A 25,817-nucleotide genomic window follows, 5' to 3' on the forward strand; every position below is an offset into this window, starting at 1 on the left:
TCTGACCACTGAGACGTGAGGGGAAGCTCCTGGGGAAGGGTTCCTTGCTCCCAAGAGACACAGAGGACAGGCTTTCTTCTCACTGCTGCATCTGGACACACTGCCCGACAAGATACAGGCAGCCCGCCGCGGGGAAGCCAGCCTCGCGGCAAAGCTGACACTAGAGATGGCAGGGAGGCCAGAAACGGCCCGCCCTCCTCTGCGAAACCGTCACATTTCCTGTTCAACACCCTTTAGAGCTTCTGTCTGGGGGACTCATGGTCCCAAGTGTCCTGATACTGAATTTGGTAACACAAAGTGGGGACGGTGTAAGTTACCCTGAGATGTGAAATAGGCTGAGCAGAGGGGGAGGACAGGACAGTGAGGTCCCTCCACCTCAGGCCAGGAAGCCAGTGGCCCTTCCTCATGCAGCTCCGAACCACTCATTAGAATGTTACCTTTTCTGCCACGGGCTCCAGATCAAGAAAACGTAATACTAGGAAAATGATTACATTAAAAAAATCCAGGACCATTGAATTGGACATTTAAAAAAGGAAAAAAACCATCCAGGGTGTTGAGTCCTGTCGGCTACTTCTTGAGGCCCTGGGTAGGTTCTTTAAAGGATGACCTTGGGTGAAGGCAGAGCAGATAATAGGCTTTGCAAAGAGGACCCATCTGTTTGCAGCCCAAGTTAGACTGATGGTCTGATTGCAGCGAGAAACCCCTGCAAGGTTTGAAGCAGGATGGTGACATAATTTAGTCTTCACTTTAAGACTACGCGTCCTGGGACTTCCCTGGCAGTCCAGTGGTTAGGACTCCACACTCTCACTGCCGAGGGCCCGGGTTCCATCCCTGGTCGGGGAACTAAAATCCCACATGCTAGACAGCACGGCCAACAACACAACGACAAAAACAACAAAAAGACATGTCCTTCCACGTGGAGAAGGGAAGGGAGGGGCCAGAGGAGACGTGCAGAGCAGCTGAGGATGCTGGCATAGGCCAGGTGGGACGAGACAGAGACCTGGTCCAAGCGTCAGAGGATAGAGAGAAATGGGTGGACTTGAGATAGTTCAGAGGAAACGTCAAAAGAACTTGCAGTGGTGCCATTTACTGAGTTGGGGAGGGCGACGGGGGGACCCCGCCTATTTCACATCTCAGGGTAACTTACACCGTCCCCACCACCACATTCCTAAAAGCCCAGAGGCTCAGGGTGACTAGGAAGGACTGATGGAAACGACGAGGCTTGAGGGAAAGCATTAACCACAGCAGTCTGATTGGAGAGATGCCTGAGTCCTGTGTTAGCCCAGGTGGCGGCGCAGGGGCAGGCCTGCCGCCACCGCAGGAGCAGGGTCGGGCCTGCGACACAAGACCATCTCCCACACGGGACCTTGTACTTCTGTCCACATTAGTGTTTAGTAAACTGTGTTTTAGTAAATCTAACCCCTTGTCTTCTCCATCAACTGAAAGTTCGGTGCTGATCTCAGTGGGCTGGGTGCTTCCACCTGTCGACACCTGCTCCAGACATTCCACACTCGCTCTGCAAGACCTTACCTGTGACTTCACTAAAAATAAAATAACCGGGTGGGAGCCACCTGAAATTCCGCCTAATCACTTACCTGTGCACTGACCTGGTTTCCTTTATATTTCAGGTCCCAACCCATCAACCACCTGTGTCTTCCCTAGCTCATCTTTGCTGTTATTTGCCACTCCAGATTTCCTAGTCCCCTCCCTGACACCTCACCTCTTCCAGCCTCGCTTCCTGAGACTCGTCCACGTGGATGGTGTCCGTTTCTCCACCTCCCACTCGTGTTCTCGAAGTTTATCACCCGGCACAGAGATGAAGTCAGGAGTTACATACGGTCCCCTACCAGAAAGCACCTCACCTCCCCTCCCAAAAGGAAAGCATTTCAAAACCTTGTAGCTGATTGTTTGGGTGTGTATCTCTGGATCTGCAAGTAATAAGCTCCCAGTGACTTCTATTTTTAGGTTTCAGGCATCATAACCGACTTCCTACTGTGGAAGAGGAAGATGGAGCCTCCCCTTCTCACCACCATTACACACCTCCCTGCCGACAGGCCCGTGTGGACACTATTAATACTATGAAGATTATGTGCAGCTGAGCGGTAAACCATGGTCACTTTCTCTCCCCTGTACAACACATCCCTTCAACTATTAAAGACTTAATAATCGCCTTGTTTCCCCATCCCATTTGCTTCGTTTTCTGTGTGTTTCTCACTAACTCCAGGGCACACAAGAGCCCTTTACTAAATATCCTGCCCAGGTGTCCCTGCCCTCCTGGGTCGAGCTCCATGTTTCCTGGGGAAGGTCCTCCTCATTCTTGATTGGCCCTTCTCTTTGCTGTAATTCAATCCTCCTGTAGCTTCCTGAGGAAGGCGGAATGGTGAATGACATTTTTACATGTGAATGACATTTTTACGTGCCTTTGTTCTATTCCTCCTTTGGCTGGGTTTGCGATTCTAGGTTGGAAATCACTTCCCCTGGGTTTTGAAGGTGCAGCTCCACAGGGCAGGGATTGCATAATCTGAAGACTTTTTCATTCCTGGACGTTTGTACGTAGATGAATGACATTCTTCTTTCTGGTAGCCTATAGGATCTTTGTCTCTACTATTCCTGAAACTCCACCACAATGGACTTGCTGGAGGTTCATCTTCATACATTTAACCAGCATTTCAACCTGGAAACTCATATTCAGTTCTGGGTAATTTTTCATGATTAAAAATAAATTTTTCCAGCCTGCTTTCTCTTCCTGAAACTCCTTTGGCATCCTGATGCTCAACCTCTTAAAGTGGTTCTTACTACTGTTCTCCTTTCTAATTTTTTTTTTTTTTTTTTAAAGAAACCAGTCAGTTTAATTATCGTACCTCTGTAGGTAATCTGGCCTCTAACTTTGGTGGCTTTTAAGATTTTCTCTTTATCTGATATTCTAGAATTTCACCACAACCTGTCTAGATGTAGCTTTATCTTTGTTTAACACACTTGATTCTAGAGTTTACTGTTTTTTTTAATTAATTTATTTATTTTTAAATTTTTTTGGCTGTGTTGGGTCTTTGTTTCTGTGCGAGGGCTTTCTCTAGTTGTGGCAAGTGGGGGCCACTCTTCATCGCAGTGCGCAGGCCTCTCACTATCGCAGCCTCTCTTGTTGAGGAGCACAGGCTCCAGACGCGCAGGCTCAGTAGTTGTGGCTCACGGGCCCAGTTGCTCCGCGGCATGTGGGATCTTCCCAGACCAGGGCTCGAACCCGTGTCCCCTGCATTAGCAGGCAGATTCTCAACCACTGTGCCACCAGGGAAGCCCTAATTTTTTTTTTTTAATTGGTACAATTCTTTTTTTTTTTTTTAATTTATTTATTTTTGGCTGCATTGGGTCTTCATTGCTGCACACAGGCATTCTTAGTTGCGGCGAGCAGGGGGTACTCTTCATTACGATGCGCGGGCTTCAACAGTTCTGGCATGCGGGCTCAGTAGTTTTGGCTCGTAGGCTCTAGAGCACAGGCTCAGTCATTGTGGTGCACAGGCTTAGTTGCTCTGTGGCATGTGGGATCTTCCCGGACCAGGGCTCAAACCAGCGTCCCCTGCATTGGCAGGTGGATTCTTAACCACTGCGCCACCAGGGAAGTCCCTCCTTTTCTCAGTCTTTGTTTTTGCTCAACTTCCTGGATATTTTTTCAACTTAATTCTTTCAACAACTCTACTGGTTTTTTATTTTATACTTTTAATTTTGTCTCCAAATACACACACACACACACACACTTGGTCCTGATGCTTCATGGATGCACTATCTTCTCTTATTCTCTGAATATATTTAAGAAATTTAGATGTTTTCTTTTCCCTGCACAGACCGTTTCTTTCAAGTTGATTCTTTTCTGTTTGTTTTGATATCCAACCTTCATCTTGGAGGCTCTTTTCAAATAGCTGGCGATCCACATCTGGTTGGTTTGCTGCTCCTGTTTAATAAGAGTTGAGCACTAAAATCCTGTTTGAAACTCTGAGCACTTAGGTGGGGTCTGAAGATGGTGGGTGCTCTGGTTGGCCAGTCACCTAAGGAAACTCTATGTCATTGTTGGTGTTTCTGCTGAAGCTGGTTATACTCCCTAGAGAAGGCGCTGTCAATTTCCCACCTAAAGCATGTGCACGTGTGTGCATGTGTGCATATGTGTATCAAACTAGAATGTTGACTCTTAACCCCCCAAGGTGATGGTCTTAGGAGGTGGGACCTTTGTGAGGTCATAAGGGTGGAGCCCCCATGATGGGATTAGTGTCCTTATAAAAGAGACCCTAGAGAGCTCCCTCGCCCCTTCCTCCACATGAGGACACAGTGAGAAGACCCCATCTATGAACCAGGAAGCAGGTCCTCAGCAGACAAAACACACACCAGCGCCTTGATCTCACACTCCCGGCCTCCAGACCTGTGAGGAGTCAGTGTCTGTGGTTTACAAGTCTTCCGCTGCAGCAGCACAAGCTCACTAAGGCCGATGGCCTTGCGTTCACTACGGCCCCTGCCTTCAGCTGTGCCTGGTCTCACATGAGATGCTCCTCGATTTCATCCTCCCCAGAGATTAAACCTCTGGATTCTGCCAGGGCTGAGGATGAGACGTTGCCCAGTTATACAGAACAGGAAGAACGTGAGGATTCAACTGGCTTTTAAACAAACTCTCTGCCACTGTTCCCAGCTCCACCTTTACCCCTACTTCCATTGGTTCCCGGTGCCATCGAGTCCCACCTCTTTTCAGAGTTCTTGGGCTCGGGGTTCAGTTTTCTCGGGTGAGCTGTCAGTTATCCTTCACTTATCTGCCTTCCAACCTCCAGAATCTTGTGGCTGTCACCTTCTCCATGTTCTCTGTCCTAACAGGTTTATGCCTTAAAAAAAGAATCCTATTTATCATCACTGGAGTATGGTTTCAGGAAGCAACCGAAGTACATACGTATGTTTGGTCCATCCAGTTATCCGAAGCACCCCACCCACATTTTAGCCCCCACGGTCTGGCTCGTGGCCTCACTGAAACTGACCACACTAACATCGTCACCTCTGGCTCTGTACCTTCATTGCCCTCGGTCTGGACAGTGCTGGATGCTGAAGCCCTCTCCTGCTTAAACCCCTTCCTCTCCTGAATTTAGCGGCAGCTCTATCTTTTGGAACTAGCTTTCACTTCCTTCACAGAATCCTCTTCCTTTTTCCTCCCAAGCCTGGTTGTCCTCTGCTCTTTTCCTTCTGGACCCTATGCTGGGGTGAGCTCAGAGACCCCTACACTGATCTACCTCACCCACCACTTACACATGACAGCTCTAAACCCTCTGCTTCCAGCCCAAACCGGTCTGCTGATGTACACACCTGTTCCCCCAACAGCCTCCAGGACAAATTTACCTGGGTTTCTCATAAGCACCCAAACTCAACATGTCAAAACCAAACCCATCACTGTTTTTATACAAATCTACCACATCCTATGTTTTCTGTCCCAATGATGGGTACCCTCACCCACCCTGAAAACAGGCCAGAAGACCGGGGGTCCCATTGGGATTCCTATCACCGACTCGCCACTTCCACTGAAGCACTAAGTCCTACTGATTCTACCTTTTAATCCTGAGAGCAGAAGTTCTCAGAATTCAGTGTGTATCAGAATCACTGTAGGGCTGGTTAAGTGCCAGCTGCTGGGCCTGTCTCATGGGTTCTGATCCAGTAGATGTGGGTGAAGAACAGAATGTGCATTTCTATCAAGTTCCCAAGGGATGCTGACGCTGCTCACCTGGGGCCACACTCTGAGGACCACTCACCTAGGTCCATCCCTTCCTCACCAGACCCATTTTGCCTGTCTTGGTCCAGCCCAGCAGTTGTCATTTCTTACAGAGATCACAACTCTGAGCCTCTTAATTGATCTGACCTTCTTAAAACATCCTCCAATCTACAACTGGAATGTTCTTCCTGAAAACAAAATCTGATGTCTTAAAATCTCTCATTGACTCATAGTCTTTGAGGATACCACCCAAACTCCTTCGTGTCCAGGGCCCTTTGTTACCTGGCCCTCACTAGCCAGCTCCTACTATATACATTCTCCAGCCACACACATCTCATTTCCCCAAGCCTTTCCTACAGTGGCGTACCTCTAGTGAATGCAATTTCAGGTGCTGATGTTCTGTGACATTTAAAAATTTCTCTTTGCCAATATTTCAGGTTGGTCAAATACTATCACCTAGTTTTTAAAAAATCTGAAGTCTGAAATACATTTTGAGAATAATTATGTGAAAGGAAAAACTAATGCATAGTCTACAATGCACTATGATATTTTAACACTTCTATTCCAAGAATAATTTTTATTTTATTTCAAATACCTTCTAAACAAATGGATTATGACATAACAGAATTTGTTTTTATATGAGTAACTCTGCATCAGAACCTCTATATACATGATAAAGTCAAAGATAGAGACAAATCAGAAATCCTAACTTTGAAACAAAAAAACTAGAACTTGCTATCAGTAGACTGCACATTCTTATACAACTGAAAAAAGAACTCCTCTAAGTTATCAAATAAGAGGGATTATTTAAAAATTAATGAACCAAAGAAAAATATTTGCAACTAGTTTATAATTATTTTTTCTCCCAATTTACGTGGTGTAAAAACAAAAACAAAACAAACTTCTACAGAAAATTGTGCACAAAAATACATTAACAACTAAATGAAATCATGGAAGCCCCATATTTTAAAGACTATACCTTATAAAAGATCTAAAAGATTTTCATTTTCATGTAGTGTTTAGTTTACATTTTTGAATAATGCTTTTACTCTTTCCATCTAATCACTTATATTAAAGTGATAATGGATATTTAACACTTATAGATAAGGGTTTGGGATTAAGAGATGCAAACTACTACGTATAAAATAGATAAGCAACAGATATATTGTACAGCCCAGGGAAATATAACCATTTTTAAAAACTTTAAATGGAGTGTATCTATAAAAATATTAAATCACTATGTTGTACACCTGAAACTAATATAATACTGTAAATCAACTACACTTCAATAAAAAATTTTTAATAAAAATAAATAGAATATAATTAACTTTATAAGTATATTTAACAAAATCCTAAGTTTATATAGGAATTTCTATCTTAAACTGATTACTGATAAGAAACTAAAATAAATAACATTTCTATTTTTACTGTGTATTTAAAAATTGTTTTTCTATTTGAAACACACCAACCATTTGATTTTACTGATTTTTTAGAAATTCTTAACGCTTAAAAAATAAAGTACCAGCATCAATTCCTGGATCCTATAATTTTTTAAAATAAGTACCAAAATACTAGTGCTGACATTTTGCCCTGGTAGTGCCGTGACCACCAACACCTTCATGTTGTTCCTTCTTTCTAGAATATTCTTTTCTTCTTTAATAGCTAACGACTCACCCCATTATTAAAAACAGCTCCAGCACCACCTGCTTTGGTGGTCCTCCGACCTCCCCTCTGAGAGAGACACCCCTCCCGCCCCAGAGCAGCAGTGCGGCCCCCTCTCCAGACGCCCTCTGCCCCACACCCGAGCGGCCCGCCTCCAAACACCCCACACCCATCACACTTCTTACTGTCACCTCTCCGAGTCAGGACCACGGCTGACTGCAGACGCCTGCGACCAGGGCCCTGCCCCACATCAGGTGCTCTGAGAAGGCCTAGAGAATTCATGACTTCTCCCCAATAAATAAGTTGCTTCCCCTCTGGTTGGTAAAAGCAGATTTCCAGAAAACGTGTTCACGGCCCCTCTTGCCACCCACCCCCACAAACCCCTCTTTTGAATGACTCTGAGCACTGTGACCTCCAAATCCAAACCGTTTCCTTTCATGTGCTGTTTTGCTCTGAGTTAACCAAAAGCACCAAATGAGGAGAGGCCAGGCCAGGAATGCCGGCGGAACAGATGAAAGCACCCCGTCCCACCTCTGTCTTCAGGGCCCGTTCTGTGAATTCTCTGCCATATGCAGATGTTAACGTGTCCCTCACCCTTTCCAAGAACCCCAGCCCGATCCAACAGCACCCCTGCTTTACTCACCGGCCTGCTCGCTAAACTCCACTAGAGGCCTGCCGTGGGAGAGGTTAGGGGCGGCTGCAACAATGAGGCTAGGAGTCTGCTCTCCACTCCGCTGACTGGGCTCAGACACTAGCTGGTGAGCTCTCTGGGCAATGCCCTCACCTGCCATCTGGATCCCTGAAGTGCTGCATGGCAAAAATGTAAAAAACCAGATCCATGTACGGCTAAGCGACGTGGATTTTTCCACTGGTCTCTATAAGAACAGCTTTATTACGACATCCACCCAGCATCCCCAGGCAGTGAACTAGGTACCAGCTGCCCATCTCCACCTGCTCCTGTCTCCCCCCAACGTGGCTGGCCTACTCCGGCTCCCTCTCAAGTATTTCTGGTCTTCCGTTCTACCTGTGGGAACACAAGGCGTCTAGCTAGTGTCACTTGTTATATGTCATGCTGCCTCCCTGTTCAGGCTGTGAACCCCGTGATGACAAAGTTGCACCCTGTGTCTTATACATGTGTGATTCCCCACAGCATGAAAAAAATCTCATTTTTGATGCATTAGTTGTCACCCTGGACAATAAGCCTCCTACTCTGCTTGGTGTGCACTGTGAACAGTTACAGAGCTTTGAAAAGGGTAAGCGGAGAAAAGGAGAAAGTCCAGAAACAGCAGGGCTGAAGGCAGGGGCTGTCACACCATGGAACGCCAGTGCTACAATGCCTGTTTAATCGAAACCTTGTAATAAAAGTTTAAATACATAATTTTCCTTTTTCTTTTTCTTTTTTTTTTTTTTTTTTATCAAAAGACCATCCCCTGCACCCCCAGCCTGCTGGCGTGGAGGAGGGGCCGTGGGGTCTGGCTACCTCCAGGGGTGGAGACACGGCAAGTCCAGCTCCAGTCGGCTTCATCTTCCTCGGAGAATGCTCTGTGAGTGAGTCCGGTCTCGGGGAGGGAGCCCCCACGCCGCCGTCCGCGGGGGCAGGAGTCTACCCAGCATCCTGGCCGGTGGAGAGAGCTCCCTGCACCTTAGAAGACGAGGAAGAGCAGGGCCTCGTGCCGGGGCAGCACGATGTTCTCCACGGTGCGGTCCATGGCGCGCACCTGCTCAGGGGAGGCAGTCAGGAAGGCCAGCGGCCCGATGCGCTGCTCCGCGCATGAGTGGCACAGGTACCCACCCTTGTTTTCCTTCCTGTTGCTCTGCAGGGCGGGATGAGAAAAAGGGAGCGGGGGGAACAACTGAAGGGCAAGCGTTTCCCACCAAGAAGCGTGAACCAACCACCACCAGTGCCGCCATCATGACTGATGCTTTCAGACCCGCCCGTGTGGCCCTGAGGCCGTACCTCCCCCAGCACAAGCACCCAGGGTGGACTCTGCTCTATCAAATCCCCCAGAACGTATCAAGGTGAGGGATGAAGAGCCAAGAAAAACCTAACTGGGCCTCCAGGTAAACAGTCCTCACCTGAGTGTCCACACAAGCCCACCTCCCAGACTGTGGTCACCCAGCCTGGCCCCACTGTGTCCAACGTCTGTGACACTGAGGCCCACCGGACACCTCCGGGCCTTCCTCGTGGAAGGATCGGACGAGCTTCCCCTTCACCTCCCTCACCCACAACCCAGATGGGCACACAGACGACTGAACTAAATCCTACGGAGAGCAGAGGTCACGGCCGAGACACGTACATAGGTGATGGGCAGCTTCCGCATGGTGAGCACGGTGTCCATGGGGATGGCGTTGCTGCACTGCCCCACGCAGCAGCGGACCACGCCTGTCTTCAAAACATTACTCGTCAGCTCTGCTTGCAAGAAGTACTCCTGGGAAGGAAACAGTGAGGACAAGAGTCACAGCAATGCCTCTGCCACTTCCTACTTGGACACCCCAACAGTTGAGGGCTGTCAACACTCTGTAGACCTTGCACAAGTCCCGGAATGAGAAGAGCACTGACCCCTGCATCTTCCCTCCGTTTCTCTACCTTCTTCCTGCCTGTAACACCGTCTCCAAGAGAACACTCACGGCTGGATCCAGTCTAGCTGGATTCTTGCTAAGACGGCCAGTTTAAAAAAGAAAGGTTTAATGGACAAATGTGAAACTGTTGGCTATAATGATATTTCAGGACTATTTCTGGATTTTATCTTAGGCTGACCTGTCCCTGAATCATTAAGGATGACTTGTATATTCTCTTTACAGATGAGCTTAAAAAGACCTGCCCGTATCAATCCTGCCCATTACCATCTCACAAACCTTTGGCTGTCCTAGGGGGCAAACACTCAACCTCTCTAAGCCCCAGTTTCTCCATCTGTAAAACACACAGAAGCCAGCACCCACTACACCCGGCTGCTGTGAGGAAGACACACAACACCGAGAGCTAAGTGCTTAGCGACTGCACACAGTGGGCACCCAGATCAAACGCCAGACGGGAAATGCCATGAGAACAGGGACCAGGGTCTGGTCTGCTGCTGCTCCACAGGAGGTTAATAAGGTTCTGGCATACCAGTAAGACTGCAAATACTTGCTGACAAAATAATTATGATTTCATGTTTTTCTGGATTACAACTGGCTATTTATCCAATTTTTGCAAAATCCGTGTCCAAGGTTCTGATTTATGTGGTTTTTCTCTCTTTCAGGATCTGGCTACCTGTTTTAGGAAAGAACAGAAAATATATGAACACTAGTGTTCCTGCCAATCTAACTGTGGGAAATCCTTTCTAAAATAAAATTAGAGATTTTCTTGGAGTCCTCTTTGCCCATCTGTCATCACGTTCCCTCCCTATGGGAAAGCAACATCATGAATCTGGCATGCATCCTTTCCAATCCATTCTAAACTGGCTTTACACTTAACCTATATTTCTAAGAACATAAGGTGTCATCTTATAGGTATTTATTTACATAAGTGTTATACTGTTAGTTTGCTTCTCATCTAGTACATTTCTTTTAAGTGCTATACAGGATTCAATCATCTCACTCTCCCACATTTTATTAAGACAGTCCCTTTGTGTGGAGACTGATGTTGTTACCAAATTATTTCCAACAACGCAGCAATGAACATCCTTGTACATGATTTCCCGCCCGCACATGCAAGAGGTCCTCCAGGGCTTTCTACCTTTTCTGACCCCGATCCACGTCAAGAAACCCACTCAGTGTTACAATTCTACATACACACACATGTATGTATAAAAGACTGAAATCAGTTTCACAAAATAGTATGTAACCTCACATGCTGTTGACTGATTCCTCCTTTAGACTTTACTCCACTTCCCTTTTTTTTTTAAAAGATCATCATAACCCACTAACTAGGTTCCTAAATTGTTAATAAATTGCAATCTACAGTTGGAAAAACCCTACTGCAGAGCAGCGGTTTTCAAACATTTTGGTTTCCCGACTCCTTTACACTAATAAACATTAAAGGCTCCAAAGAAGTATTGCTTCCATGAGTTATAACTACTAATGTCTACCTGATTAGAAATTTAAACTTTTTTTTTTTTGGTTGTGCCGGGTCTTAGTTGCAGCTCATGGGCTCCTTAGTTGAGGCATGTGAACTCTTAGTTGCGGCACGCATGTGGGATCTAGTTCCCTGACCAGGGATCGAACCCAGGCCCCCTGCATTGGGAGCCTGGAGTCTTAACCACTGCATCACCAGGGAAGTCCCAAATGTTTTTAAATGTTTATTAATTCATTTAAAACATAACATAATAAACCTATCATATGTTAACCTGTATATTTTTATGAAAAACAACTGTATTGAAAAGAACCTTAACAAGGGACTTCCCTAGTAGTCCAGTGGTTAACACTCTACCTTCCAATGCAGGGGGCGTGGGTTCAATCCCTGGTTGGGGAACTAAGATCCCACACGCCACGCAGTGCAGCCAAAAAAGAAAAAAGAAAAAAAAAAAAGGGTACCATGAAAACAAACCAGCTCAATAAAAGTAAATAAACAGACTGGACAGCTAATATGTCAATTAGTCATTGTGTTCTACTGCCTGTAACACTTAAATAATGGCTCAAATAATTGCAGGGTTTTTATTTAAAAAAAAAAAATCTTAACGAGAAGAGTAGCATTGCTATACATTTTTGCAAATCTCTTTCATGTCCGGCTTAAAAGAAGGCAACTGGGCTCCCATCTTTGCCTCTGGGTTCAATCTGTGGTGACGACATGCCATGTGGCCTCTGGAAAACTCCACTATACACTTGTGAGAGCACTGAGGGAAAAGGGAAAGTAACTACCCAGTATTATGAGAAGAGCACGGAGTACACGTACAGTGTGTATTGTGAAAGGTTCCCAGAAGGTTCCCCTGACCACACTTTGAGAACCAGTGCCCACCCCCCACCATCCTGGCCAGAATCTGAAAGGACAGACTTCTTCATTCTCACCCATCGGACAATTTTAGGTTGCATTTCCCTGACCATCAAGGAGGTTGCATAAATATATATTTTTTAACAGATTCCCTGGCCCCTGGGGCTTCCTTTGCTCATTTACCCACTAGGTTGCCTGTGTCTCAGGAATGTGTGGTTCTTTATGACCGTGTGGGTCCTCTTTTCCACAATCACATAAGCTCCAGGAGGGCAGAGTTATGCTTGGCTTGTGCCCACGACCTCAGCACTGTGCCCAGAGTACAGCTGCGCTCAGTAAGCACATGCAGGACAGATGGGGGAAGCGTCCCCTCCACTCTGTGACGGGTCTTTTAACTTCATGCAAAGCAGCGGCCGGCACAGTGAAGGGCACAGGCCCTGCAGACTCACCTCAGTTCACAGCCCAGTCTACCCCTTTGGGGTAGTGCACCTTTGGGCAAGTGACTCTACTCTGTGCCTCAGCTTCCTTATCAGTAAAACTGGCAAAACAACAACTGCATCACAAAAGATGTTTTTTTTAAGGGTTAACTATATGTTAGCTATTACTTTATCACACTGAAGCTTTACATCTCGATGCAATCAGATTTACCTGTTTTATGATTTACTATTATATGTCCTGCTTATTAATCTCCTCCTAAATGCCAGGCCTCCCTCGGCCCCTGCCCCTGGAGGTCAGCGTCTCAAAGACAAGTAGCCGTCTTTGAGGACCCCGACACTGCTCCCAATCGAGCGTAACGCAGCTATCTCATCAGCTCATCACAACCCTTCTCTAACCGCCTCCTCTGAGGTGCGGTGATCGCCATTTTGCCAGTATTACAGACTAGGAAACAGAGGTACAGAGCGATGAGTAACTTGTCAAGGTCTCAGAGCGCCCACGTGGAGGAGCCAGTCTGACCCGGATCTGTACAATCGGCCCCGCAAAGCCTCACAACAGGAGGGGATGCTGCTGTCCCGCATCCCACAAACGCGCACCGAGGGCTGACTGTGCAGGCCCTGTTCTAAGGAGAGGCCCGTGAGCGCTGGGTTCAGAATCCAAGATGCTGAGGCTGAGAAGCGTCTCTGAGCAACCAGCATAACTCCACATCATTTAATAATTCAATAATGTAATGATCCCCTCGCTTCCTTAAAACTTAAAGAAACAAAAGGTGTTTACCTAGATTTTCTAAGGGGGTCAGAGAAAAAGCAGTCTGCCTGCCCTACTCTTGGTTACAGGGGAGACCAGGATGGCTCGTCACCCTACAGGTGATAAGGTAGCAGGAAACAAGGGCTCCCTTTTGTTCTAAATCCTCACCAGGCACGACTTGCTTTCACCTTCTCCAGTGACTACCCTCCTCTCCCCCTCCAGAGCCTCCAAGATCCCCCATGAGCTGAGGGTAGACTTAGCCACTTCTGAAACAGGATGTCCCCAAATTGATTCATATTGCAGCTGTGATGAAGAAAAAGCAGAAGTCCTCACGCAAGGTCCTTCAGACTTAGAAACATCTAGTCATGCAAATGGGCAATATTTCTGGGGCTTCCTCAGAGTCCCCCTGTGGGCCAACAGATGTTTCCCAGCCCAGCCTCAGTAAGGGAGAAGTATTTCTCTAGAGTCCATGTTCTTTTTTCCATGGAGAAAATTCATTTTCCCCATAAAATATATGCAGTGACCAACTGATAAGCTTCCAGTTAGTTTTAAAAAGCCTATTAGACTCTAATACATAACTTGTGGGACTCTAAGGTATAAAATTCATGTGATGAATTTGGCAATATCTAGAAAAATGACACATCCATTTACCCTTGACCCAGAAATTTAGACTATAGAATGTATCCCCAAGAAGCACTGGCAAAAACAAAAAATGACTTGTGCATAAGATTATGCATTGTGGTATTAGTTTTAAAAGCAAAAGATTGGAAAGAACCCACTATCCATCAGTGAGGAGCTACATAAATCATGATAAATGGACACAGTGAATACTACTCAGCTGTAAAAAGGAGAAAGAGCTTTAGAAACTGATAAAGAGCCAGCATCAAAAAATCTAGAAACAATAAATGCTGGAGAAGGTGTGGAGAAAAGGGAACCCTCTTGCACTGTTGGTGGGAATGTAAATTGATACAGCCACTATGAAGAACAGTATGCAGCTTCTTTAAAAAACTAAAAACAGAACTACCATATGACCCAGCAATCCCAGTACTGGGTATATAACCCTGAGAAAACCATAACTGAAAAAGATAACATGTACCACAATGTTCATTGCAGCACTATTTACAATAGCCAGGACATGGCTGGCTATTGTAATAGCTGTGGCTGTTTCCATAACCTAAATGTCCATCAACAGACGAATGGATAAAGAAGATGTGGCACGAATATACAATGGAATATTACTCAGCCATAAAAAGGAATGAAAATGAGTTATTTGTAGTGAGGTGGATGGACCTAGACTCTGTCATACAGAGTGAAGTTAAGTCAGAAAGAGAAAAACTAATACCATATGCTAACACATATATATGGAATCTAGAAAAATGGTACTGATTAACCTAGTGGTAGGGCAGGAATAAAGATGCAGACGTTGAGAACGGACTTGAGGACACAGAGGGGAAGGGGAGGCTGGGACGCAGTGAGAGAGTAGCATTGACATACACACTAACAAATGTAAAATGGATGGCTGGTGCGAAGCTGCTGCACAGCTCATGGAGATCAGCTCGGTGCTTTGTGATGACCTAGAGGGGTGGGATAGGGAGGGTGGGAGGGAGACACAAGAGGGAGGGGATATGGGGATATATGTATATGTATAGCTGATTCACTTTGTTATACAGCAGAAACTAACACAACATTGTGAAGCAATTATACTCCAATAAAGATGTATTAAAAAAAAAAAGAAACTGATAAAGAGTGATTTCCATGTCTATTTCTCAGTGACAAAATGAGGTACAGAAAATTACAGAATGCTACTTTCTGTGAAAAAGGAGAACAGAAGAATACATATATACATATTTGCAAAAAGAAATACTGAAGGATAAATCAAAAACTAATTTTTAAAAACTAGCTATTGGGACTTCCCTGGTTGGCACAGTGGTTAAGAATCTGCCTACCAATGCAGGGGACACGGCTTCGATCCCTGGTCTGGGAAGATCCCACATGCCGCAGGGCAACTAAGCCCGTGTGCCACAACTACTGAGCCTGCGACCTAGGGCCCGCTTGCCGCAACTACTGAAGCCCACGTGCTCTAGGGCCCACATGCCACAACTACTGAGTCCGCGTGCTGCAACCACTGAAGCCTGCGCGCCTAGAGCCCTTGCTCCACAACAAGAGAAGCCACCGCGATGAGAAGCCTGCGCACCACAACGAATAGCAGCCCCTGCTCGCCGCAACTAGAGAACGCCCGCGTGCAGCAATGAAGACCCAACGCAGCCAAAATAAATAAATAAATAAAAACTAGCTATCAACAATGGAGGGAGAGAAAGTCTGCAGGAGACAGGGAGGGAATGAGACTTCTTGGGGATACACCTGTTACAAAGTTTTCACTTTGAAAATGTAAGTTTTATACATTCAAAAAAGATAATCAAGCAGGAAAGCAATTCTTTTAGGAAGTGTAGACAAAGAAACGTATCTGTCTGCAATTAAACTGGTGATCAAACCACACAGAGGGGAAAAGACTCATCTCAGGCACCTTCAGAACATGCTGTTCTGACTGCACATCCTCAGTGGAATGTGGGGAAACAGAGCTGGTAGGAAATCTTAAATTCCATACAGTATTCTGCCAACAGTAATACTGGTATTACTTTAAAACTTTTATACACAGCATAGTGTAAATAAGTAAGTAATAAATACTGTTCGGAACCAAGATTTTCAGTGTAAGAGAAAAGATTCAAGCGTTTAAAAGAAGTAAAAATCCTTAAAGGTTAAATCTGATTGGGCTGGAGAACCACAAGTGATGAGGTTTATAAATGTAATTGGCCACCGGCTCCGACAGTGCGGACACAGGGCAGCCTCACAAAACGGGAGCAGAAGGACAGCAGGTGAAGAAAAGGTTTTCACTGTCTGTGGTGCACACTCGGCAAAACACTCTGAGGAAAAGTGAGGAAGTGCTCGTGGTCACAGCTGGGGCGGCGGCTACTCCCGGGGATGGGGGTGGGGTGGGTGTGCTGGCAGGCCACCAGGAAGGCAGCGGGGACAGCTGGCAGACCCACTCTCCTGACCTGGGTGGACGCCCACCTCACGCCTAGTTGCACCCGCCTGTGTGTTGTATACATTTGTGTCATGTTTAACAATAAGAAGTTTAAATTAAAAATTGCAATTGGAATTATCAGTATGATAATAATCAGAACTGTTGATTTTTCTTTTCAAAAATACGGATTTCCTAGCTCTGTCTACTAAAAAGGTGAACAGTCTGAGCATCACTAAGAGGGAGAGGATCTGAAATCACTGCCTCCTGATGGGATGCAACACAAAGCAAAGCCCCCTGCCCACCCCCCCATGGAGGATTCTGGCCAGAACAGTTAGACCCAAATCCAGTCATGCCCCTGCAGTGACTTCCAGTGATGGGGAGCCCAGGGCGGGGGACAGCAGAACAAACCCAGAATGGGAGATGTTCTGGGGGACAACCAACTCGGTTTCCACAAAAAGACAGGAGCATCAGAAAGGACGCAGGGGGTCCTGGGCTGCTCTAAATTAAGAAGCTTAAAAGACCTTATAACCAAACATGCGTTTGGGTCCTAATTTGAACAAATCAACTGTAAAAAGACATTTCTGAGATAATCATAAAAGTATGACTGCAGAATGGGTAGTAGAGCCCATATGGAACCACCATAAATTTTATAAGATATAAAATGGGACCGTGGTTACGAGAGAAAGGTCCATGGTGTTTTAGAGATGTGGACTCCAAATATACAGAGGTGATTTGTACATGGGAATTCGATATACCATTTTCTCAACTTTAAAAGCCTCCAAATTATCCTTATGTAGCCCATGTTGTGAAATGATATCACTGTTCTACAAGACCTCCATTAAAAGTCACGGATGTGACAACCTGCTTTTGTTACAGATCTAACCACTACCATAACACAGGTTCTACAAGAAAACCATACTACAGGTTCTAAAAAAAATTACTTATGATCAAAGTTTACGCAAAAACTCACACAGTAGGTACAGATTATTTGTACATAAAAATTACTCTCCTACTTCACTCCCTAGGGTACTGGTTTTAGAGGTTAAAAAAAGCCGTGCTTATCTCTACACTAGGAGTCAGCAAACTGCAACCAGGGGCCAAATCCAGACCAGCGTCTGCTGCTGTCAATAAAGTTTTATTGGGACGTGGCCCACCATTTGTTAACAGATGGCCCACGGCTCTCTTTGCTGTGGTGGCAGAGTTGAGAAGATGCAGCAGAAACTGCAGGCCTGCAAAGCCTCAGATATTTACCGTCTGGCCCTTGACAGAAAGAGATGGCAGCACTCTGCTCTAAGTCCTCTCTGGAAACCCCACTGGGTGACCCAGGTGCCACCAAGGGTGCAGCCGATGAAAAAGGCTTAACAGTTCTAAGCACTGACACATTAGCTGTTACACACAGCGAGGGCCAGGCGAAGCAAAGCTGCTGGGGAAGCATGCAGCTGACTTCAAATTCCAGAAACATTCTATGGCCAAACAGGCCTGTCTTAGAGAGGCATGGAAGACAAATGCCAGAGAGGGTTCAGAGAAAAGTGCGATAAAAATGCAAGGGCATCAGTCTCAAGCAAGAAGCTTTTGCTGCCACGACAGGTCATACAGAGTATTCATCTGCAATTTCTCCCTTTTAAGCGCTGACACACTCCTCCTCAAGAATGTGAAGAGAAATGCTATTTGCTAACTTGTTTACCGTCTACCTCTCATCCTAGAACTCAGGCTCTGTGAGGGGAGGAATTTCTCCTGCCCACTATCACACCCTCAGGGCCTAGACACGCACTTGGAACACATCAGACGCTCAACAGATATTCAATTGTGAGCATCAGGGTTCTGTGTTACCACCACTTACCAACTCTGAGACTGTGGACACCACTTACTAAAAAGGACCACTGCCCTCCATCTCCCCCAGCCCAGGTCCCAAGCCGTCAGCAGCAAAGCTGAGATTCCACGGCTCCCAGTGTTCTCACCTCTGAGAGAACACGCACTGCGGCACTTGGACTAAATCTTCCTACTGTACGAAACCTCACACGTTTTGGAGACGGCTAAGGAAAAAAGAGTATTTATAGGGACTTCCCTGGCGATCCGATGGTTAAGACTTCCAATGCAGGGTTCAATCCCTGGTCAGGGAACTAAGATCCTACAAGCCATGCAGCACAGCCAAAAGAAAAAAAAAAAAAAAAAAAGAATATTTACAGTCCCTTTTACGTGTAAGTTTTACGTTTCAGGCTTAAGAATCTTTGGTTCAGGGAAAGACAGACGAAGTAGTAACCATTAGCTCAAATTTCTGTTCTAGTTTCAACCCAAGAGGGTTGAAAAAACTGAACAGCTTATCCTCCAGACCTTGAAAGGCAGAAAAGATGTGGAAATGAGGGGGTGGGGGAGGGGGCTGGTCTGTGAGGGGTAAAGAGGAAGGGCTGACACTTTCCTGCTTCTCACCAGGGACAAGGACAGGTACCTGAACACTCGCTCTCCCTGGCAGGACACATTCTGTCCAAGTCTGGAGTCTACCAGTTCAAAAGGGACCAGGGAGCGGGAGGAGGACGTGCAGACACAGAGAACACTCTTGCTGAGCGCTAACTGAGCAGGGAGAACTTACCAAAGACATGGGCGCGGTTGGTATTTTAAAAAGAACTTTTAAAACTGACTCAGGAAATAATGTAGAAAAGAACCCAGGATTTTGTTTCTGTGGTTAGGAAGGACCCTCCCCCACTGGCAATCGGCCTCCAAGCACCCAAGAAAGAGAAGCCCCTCTCTTCTGATGCAGACCCCCAACCAAAAGCCTCGAAGGCCCCAGGTTGGCTGATCCCTTATTCAAACCCAGTAAAATCTGGACGTTGTTAAATTAACTCGTGCTGTCCTCTTACCCCAGCCAAAGTCAAGATGTTCTCCAGTGACCTGGTCATGATGAGACGCTTCCTGGCGCGAGTTACTGCTACATACAGCAAATTCCACTCATCCTCAGAAAACGACTCTGAAGAAAGCAAAGAGAAAAAAAATATCAACACAGAAGCCTGCTTACAGAAATTTATATTCTCATCTAAATGTTTACTACTCGGGCCTTCCCTGGTGGCGCAGTGGTTAAGAGTCCGCCTGCCAATGCAGGGGACACGGGTTCGATCTCTGGTCTGGGAAGATCCCACATGCCGTGGAGCAACTAAGCCCATGCACCACAACTACTGACCCTGAGCTCAAGAGTCCACAAGCCACAACTACTGAAGCCCGTGCACCACAACTACTGAGCCTGTGCTCTAGAGCCCACAAGCCACACTACTGAACCCATGCGCCACAACTACTGAAGTCCATGCATCCTAGAGCCTGCGCCACAACTACTGAGCCCACATGCCTCAACTACTGAAGCCTGCGTGCTCTAGGGCCCACATGCCGCAACTATTGAGCCCACGTGCTGCAACTACTGAAGCCCACATGCCCTAGAGCTTGTGCTGCAACTACTGAGCCCACGTGCTGCAACTACTGAAGCCTGTGCGTCTAGAGCCCATGCTCTGCAACAAGAGAAGCCACTGCAAGGAGAAGCCCGTGCACCACAACAAAGAGCAGCCCCCGCTCACCGCAACTAGAGAAAGCCCTCGTACAGCAACGAAGACCCAACACAGCCAAAAAAAAAAGTTTACTACTCCCCATCGCCCCAAAAAACCCTCAGGATTTGCTGGCTTTATAAGTGAAATTTTCCTACAAACACCAACTCCGAAAACAAACAAAACCCTAACAGACTAGGGGCACAGAACACTCAAATTTTGACTCCATGACTAACAGAGAGCTTTTGTTTGTCTGTTTGCGGGAAAATGTCAAATGGTTTTATTCTAGGACTTAAAACCAAAACAACAGCACTGATACTTAGATGCTTAGAGTTTAACAGGTAGCCTTGAGTATAAACTGATACAAATGCAGACAAATGATAGAGTGCTTACACTAACCCCTTGTATGATTTTCGGGCCTCTTTAATAAAAAGGAGAATTAATTAAAGAAAAAACACCTTGGTGAGCAGGTAAACTGTATGTTTTAGAACTTCTGTCTGGTGGGGAAAAACCCACAGCTGAAGAGCTGGTGCAGGTTAAACAGGACGCAATAAACACAGCTGCCCTCTGAGCAGCCCTGAGGGAGGTGGACCCTGGAGGCTCAGTTTTTCTAAATACACAGTCTAAGAACAACAAATTTAGGAGCAGGAGGATTTTCTTGTTCTAGAAGGATCCTTCCAAGAAGCCACACCGTCCAAGAAAAAGCAAGGCAGCCCTGCAGTGAGGCGCCAGCGGTCTCCTTACCGACTCTGAAGTGGGGCAGCTGAGCAAGGTTGTGCCTAGCACAAGGCACTTTCACGAAATCATCCAGGACATGCACAGTGTCAAACTCCAGGCCTTTGGCCTTGTGCACAGTGCCCAAGATGTACTCTGGAACAGAAACACAGCGGACGGGCAGATGAGGGGGTGACGGGGAAAGAAAGGAAAGAGGAGAAAAGCTTACACTTCCCACCACACTCCCAAAACGCTAATTACGTTTTCTTGCCTGGGTGCGGCTCTGCAGAAAAAGGGGGAAAGAGGAAACCTCAGTCAGAAAAAAAAGAGAGAGACAAAAAGAAGACGAGGGGAAAGTAGAAACTTGTTGCAGGTGTTGCGAACACGGCCGAGTCCCAGTCCAGAGCTCACGGCGGCTGCCCACCGCCTGCTTCCTACGCACGAGGGGACAGAGGCCCAGAAGAGGCTGGGGTTTGCCCAGGGTCACCCAGTAGCAGAGATGGGACTCGGGAGCCCCTTCTACGGGCTGAAGTAGAACAGAAATAAAGGGGCCACAGAAGAACAGCAGCCTTGTTCCGCTGACACAGCCGCCCCTGGTCACCCGTGATGTCCACGCTGGCAAGAGGCAAGGGAGGCCGGCTGCCCCCGCCCCCAGGGGGAAGTGAAGAGCCCCCGTGTCCCTCACCTGCGAAGTCCAAGTCCTCTATGTGGCATCTCTCTATCCTTTCCACCAGCTCTGGAATCCGGATGTTGTACTTCTCCACGACCGCAATCTTGGCTTCCAGCTCCTTGTCCTCGGCCGCAGTCACATACCGCTTGAAGCCGCTGAAGCCTTCTTTGTGCACCCACCTTCTGATGAACCTGTCTTTAATGACGAGGTTTCCTAGAGGGAACACGCGTAGGGGTCAAGGTGACACAGGCTGCGCCAACATGCACTCCTAACTGACCACATGATAAACGAACGGTCTCAGAGCTGGAGACCCAGGTCCAGGCTCGACGGCATCACTAACCTGCCGCGAGCGCCTGGGCAAGTCAGCGCAGTGACCTGTGCCACAGCCCCTCCAGCTCCAAATTCAGGGTCAAGAGCCCTGCCTTTGACATCCTTGTCTGCTTCTCAGGGATTCGAAATTGCGCAGTAATGAAAAAACGAAAGCGCTACAGAAATGTTAGAAAAGGATCACATGGGGCCCATGCTGAAGTCTCGGTGTGTGAGGTCGCCCGGGCAGACAGAAAGATGGTGGGGAAGACGGCCTAGGGGCCAGTGTGAGAGAGAAACTTAGACTCCTGAGAAAAGGGTCTAGAAAGAGCCATCGGTGCCTCTGAAAACAGGAGGTCTCCGGCATCCCACTGTTGATGAGAAGAAGCCACACCGGCGCCTCCAGAGCAAACGAGAACTGACTCAGAATCTGCCCACCCGCCTCCACCCCGCCACTGTGGTGCCTGCGTCCACCCCACGCAGCAAGGAGGATACTCACGTCTCTTCCGTTCTTCCTCCGGCTGAAGAAGCGTCCAAATATCAATGATTCTGTCCAATCCAAATGATTTAATCCCCTGAAAAAGTTTTTCGGTGGGATTTTTTGGTGTTTTGTTGTTTTTAATTTTTTGTTTTATTTTTGTTACTGTTGTTAACAGGACAAAGTAAAGCAAACATAGAGGTGGGATTTTGAAATAAGACGCTCTTTTTGGAAACAGAGTCAAATTGCACCCAAAGCATAAAGACAGCGAGTGGGAACCTTCATCACGCACAAAAGCAGAGGCTACAACGCAGCCTGCAAACTCGGGATGACCCAGTGCTAAGCTCTGGCTGCTCCCTCAGACTTCTCCTATGTTTAAAAAAAAGGCAAGAACTAGCTGCATGTTGCTTTCATGTCAAAGAAGGCAATTTAAATCATCTACCTTCCAGGAATATAAAACAGCTGCAGCGAAGAAGACAGATGAGACCTGAATACCGAGTGTGGAGCACAAACACTCGCCGCTGTTTCTTCTGAGGAAAGAACTAGACTGTCTACAGGTACTGGATTTGTTAAAAGGTCAGCTCCTGGAGGAGAGGGCCTGACCCTCCCAGTTCAGCCCACCTCTACCGGGAGGCATGTACTGAGCGCTGACTGGGGCCCAGGACAGAGACAAAGGCTCCACACTCCAAGGGTTTAGATCATTTGGGGAAGGGACACATAAAACATTAACATCAAACAGAGACCAAAATAAGACAGTACAGATTAAAACGTAACCAGAAGTGATCAAGTGGGATGACACATGTGGGAGTGAGAGAGGGGAGAGAACAAGTTCACATCCTGCCCGGCGTGGAAGATGCTCCAACAGTACCATTTCCTTACAATAACAAAGATGGCTAAACTATGCTACATCCACTGAGGAAGTATTGTAAAGTCACTCAAATAGCAACATGGGAGAAAATATGCTCGTGGGTGGAGTAAAAAACACATACTCTTTTATGTACACTCTAAATGCAATTGTGTAAAAATACACAACTATAAGGCCAAAGACATAAATAATTAGCAAACATGAGAATTTTTACATAAAACACTGAGATTAAGGGTGATTTTTTTCCTTTTAATTTCCAAAACTTCTGTAACTTGGTTACATAATCTTTATAAATTAAAAAAAGGAGCATCAGAAATTTTTTGATTTTGATTCACATACTGTATGTACTGAGGGCCTACACATAGTAGGCCCTGAAAAATATTTTTGTCATAGATGAACGGGTGAATGTCTCTTAGACATAAAACTCTGCTTCCAAGAGTTAAAAACGCCCTACACATGTCACTCAACCCTCCTAGCTTCCCTGTGAGACAGGCAGTGTCGCTGTCCCAGAGACAGAGGGGCTGAGTCGCCTGCCACAAGCCACACACAGTTAGTGAAGAAGCAGAGCTAGAACCAGTGTCCACTCTGCATCCGGAGCCCCGGGCACCTCTCAGCTGTGCCCTCACCTCGCCTGTCTTACACGACTGACCATCACACCCCAGGACACTCACAGGCAGCCAGCAGCCCCGCGTGCACACATGTGAGAAGGGCATTCATTTTTTTTTTTTAAAGAACGGAGGAAAAGGTCCACAGTCCTTGCTGGGCCAGACTTTACAGGACTCAATGGACCAGAATGGCCAGGGGGAAGGACTTCACAGCGCAGACTCGGGAACAGTCACAAACCCAAATGCCTGTGTGCAGAGTAAGCCTGGATATGTGGGCCGTTTTCATCGGCTCTGTGTGTTGGCAATGTTTCTGTGCGAGACCAGAGAACAGAAACGCACTCTTACCCCTATCAGGTGGATCCGGGCAGGCACTTCTCCTTCCGTCACCCGGACAGCCTCATCAAACACGTTGGCGTTGGTCCGGGACAGCAGGGCCACCTGCCCCTTCGTGTCACCTCGAATGCCACCTTTTGGGAGAGAGCACAAACTCTAGGGCAAATCCAGATAAAGAGGGAAGCTAATCTGTGTAACAAATACGAGTAACTGAAAGCCTTACTCTGATGGTTGCCTCCAACCAAAGTCTTTTTTCTTACTCGCTTGCAGACATCCAAGATCGTAGCTCCCACATAGGCAATTTCCACACCAAACCTAAAACTCTGTGGGAGAACAACACAACGAAAGGAGTTAACACCCACTGAAGAATGTGAGCGCATTGCTACCACCGCCAAGGCCTGGCCTCGCCAAACCCCACTGAGCACCTCTGACTCGCCCGACCTAGAATGGGTACTTGGAAATTCCCTACTGTAAACCGACTTACACAGAACAGGAGCTTGGCAAGCAAAGAATCACTATTCTAAGTTTTCAGAATAGCATTTTCTATCTTGAAACCTGAGAGCTACCTGCTTTTCTTTATCTCTTGCCCCCAAATCCAAACCTTGACAACCTTCCACCATGTTTTCTACAGTCGTTTTCTTACCACTGCTCCCAGCGCAGCTCAGAGACCCCTACCTCATGCCTCCCCAACTTGGCCTCCTTCCCTCTGCCCGTTGAATCTTTCCCTCACGTGTTCATCAAGCCCTGTGCCTCGCCACAAAAAGGAAGAGCACTCCACGAAGAAAAGGTGACGTGTGGACTTTCAGGACTCCTGCAGCCTGGACAGCCTTAGCCCCTTCATTCCCCGAGACCAGCAGCAAACTTTTCTTTTAAGCAAATCTACCATTCTTTCCAAACTGCCTCTAACAAAGAAGCATATATTATACAGAAGATTAAGGGAGGAAGGGGGCCTCTCCCTGCCCCCCAAGGCTCCCTCAACATTGATTCAAACCCTACATAACCGGCCACGGGACTAACCACCATTTCCTGAGCGTTCCTTGCCCTCCCCCTGCCGTGCTGCATGGCAGTAACTTCTCAGCCTTCAAAACGAGGCCCGACACACTAATCCCTTGACCACTGTAGCTGGAAAGACACCATTCTTGCCCAAACTCGTGGTATTTATTGCCTTTTTCCATTCACTTATAACTTAAGGTAATGAAGTATTATGTACTTTGGTGAATATCAATAACACAGCCTAAGGAAAGCAAGACTTTCAACAAACAGTACTTTGTTGCTATAGAACTATTCTAAGTGAGCCATAACACAAATTATAAAGATCCACGAGTCCATACTGACACAAATAAATAAATGAATAAATAAATGGAAGAGAAGACACAAAATCTCCTTTGCAGAAGAATTCCAAATAATCTATGTAGACACTCCAACTCTTGTTCCCGAGTGAGCGCTGAGGGCAGTGACTTCCTTCCAAGGCACACAGTGTGGAGGGGTGGCAGTGGGAGTCACTTCACGGTGAAGAGACCTGCCAAGCACCACTTCAGCCAGGGGACCAAGACAACATCATCAGTTATAAATCGTGTTGACGGGGGACTTCCCTGGTGGCACAGTGGGTAAGACTACGTGCTCCCAATGCAGGGGGCCCAGATTCGATCCCTGGTTGGGGAACTAGATCCCATATGCATGCCGCAACTGAGAGTTCACATGCCACAACTAAGGAGCCCACCTGCTGCAACTAAGACCCAGTGCAACCAAATAAATAAATGAATTTTTTAAATAAATAAATAAATAAATAAACCACGTTGACAGTATGGGCCCCCAATACCTTGTA

The 25,817-nt window shown here is 46.7% G+C and overlaps 2 protein-coding genes across 3 annotated transcripts in view; one reads left to right on the forward strand and one right to left on the reverse strand.

Annotated features, from left to right (window-relative positions):
• The window catches only part of IL15RA (interleukin 15 receptor subunit alpha), a 54,660-nt gene extending 52,543 nt beyond the window's left edge, over positions 1-2,117 (forward strand). Inside the window, exon 6 of the mRNA XM_059909185.1 lies at positions 1,629-2,117. Coding sequence (XP_059765168.1) covers positions 1,629-1,900 — 272 coding nt within the window. The 3' untranslated portion in view covers positions 1,901-2,117. The remainder of the gene's footprint in view (positions 1-1,628) is intronic.
• Positions 2,118-8,716: 6,599 nt separating this feature from the next.
• Positions 8,717-25,817, reverse strand: part of FBH1 (F-box DNA helicase 1) — a 45,457-nt gene continuing 28,356 nt past the window's right edge. For both annotated transcript variants that reach the window (XM_059912159.1, XM_059912166.1), the window contains exons 14-21: positions 24,216-24,315; positions 24,005-24,126; positions 22,211-22,286; positions 21,421-21,618; positions 20,766-20,891; positions 19,353-19,459; positions 9,688-9,819; positions 8,717-9,204 (exon numbers count right to left, since the gene is read on the reverse strand). In XM_059912159.1, the coding sequence (XP_059768142.1) occupies positions 9,034-9,204; positions 9,688-9,819; positions 19,353-19,459; positions 20,766-20,891; positions 21,421-21,618; positions 22,211-22,286; positions 24,005-24,126; positions 24,216-24,315 (1,032 nt within the window). In that variant the 3' untranslated portion in view covers positions 8,717-9,033. The remainder of the gene's footprint in view (positions 9,205-9,687; positions 9,820-19,352; positions 19,460-20,765; positions 20,892-21,420; positions 21,619-22,210; positions 22,287-24,004; positions 24,127-24,215; positions 24,316-25,817) is intronic.

The sequence above is a fragment of the Balaenoptera ricei genome, chromosome 2 (genome assembly GCF_028023285.1).
Source record: "Balaenoptera ricei isolate mBalRic1 chromosome 2, mBalRic1.hap2, whole genome shotgun sequence".
Taxonomy (NCBI): Eukaryota; Metazoa; Chordata; class Mammalia; order Artiodactyla; family Balaenopteridae; genus Balaenoptera; species Balaenoptera ricei.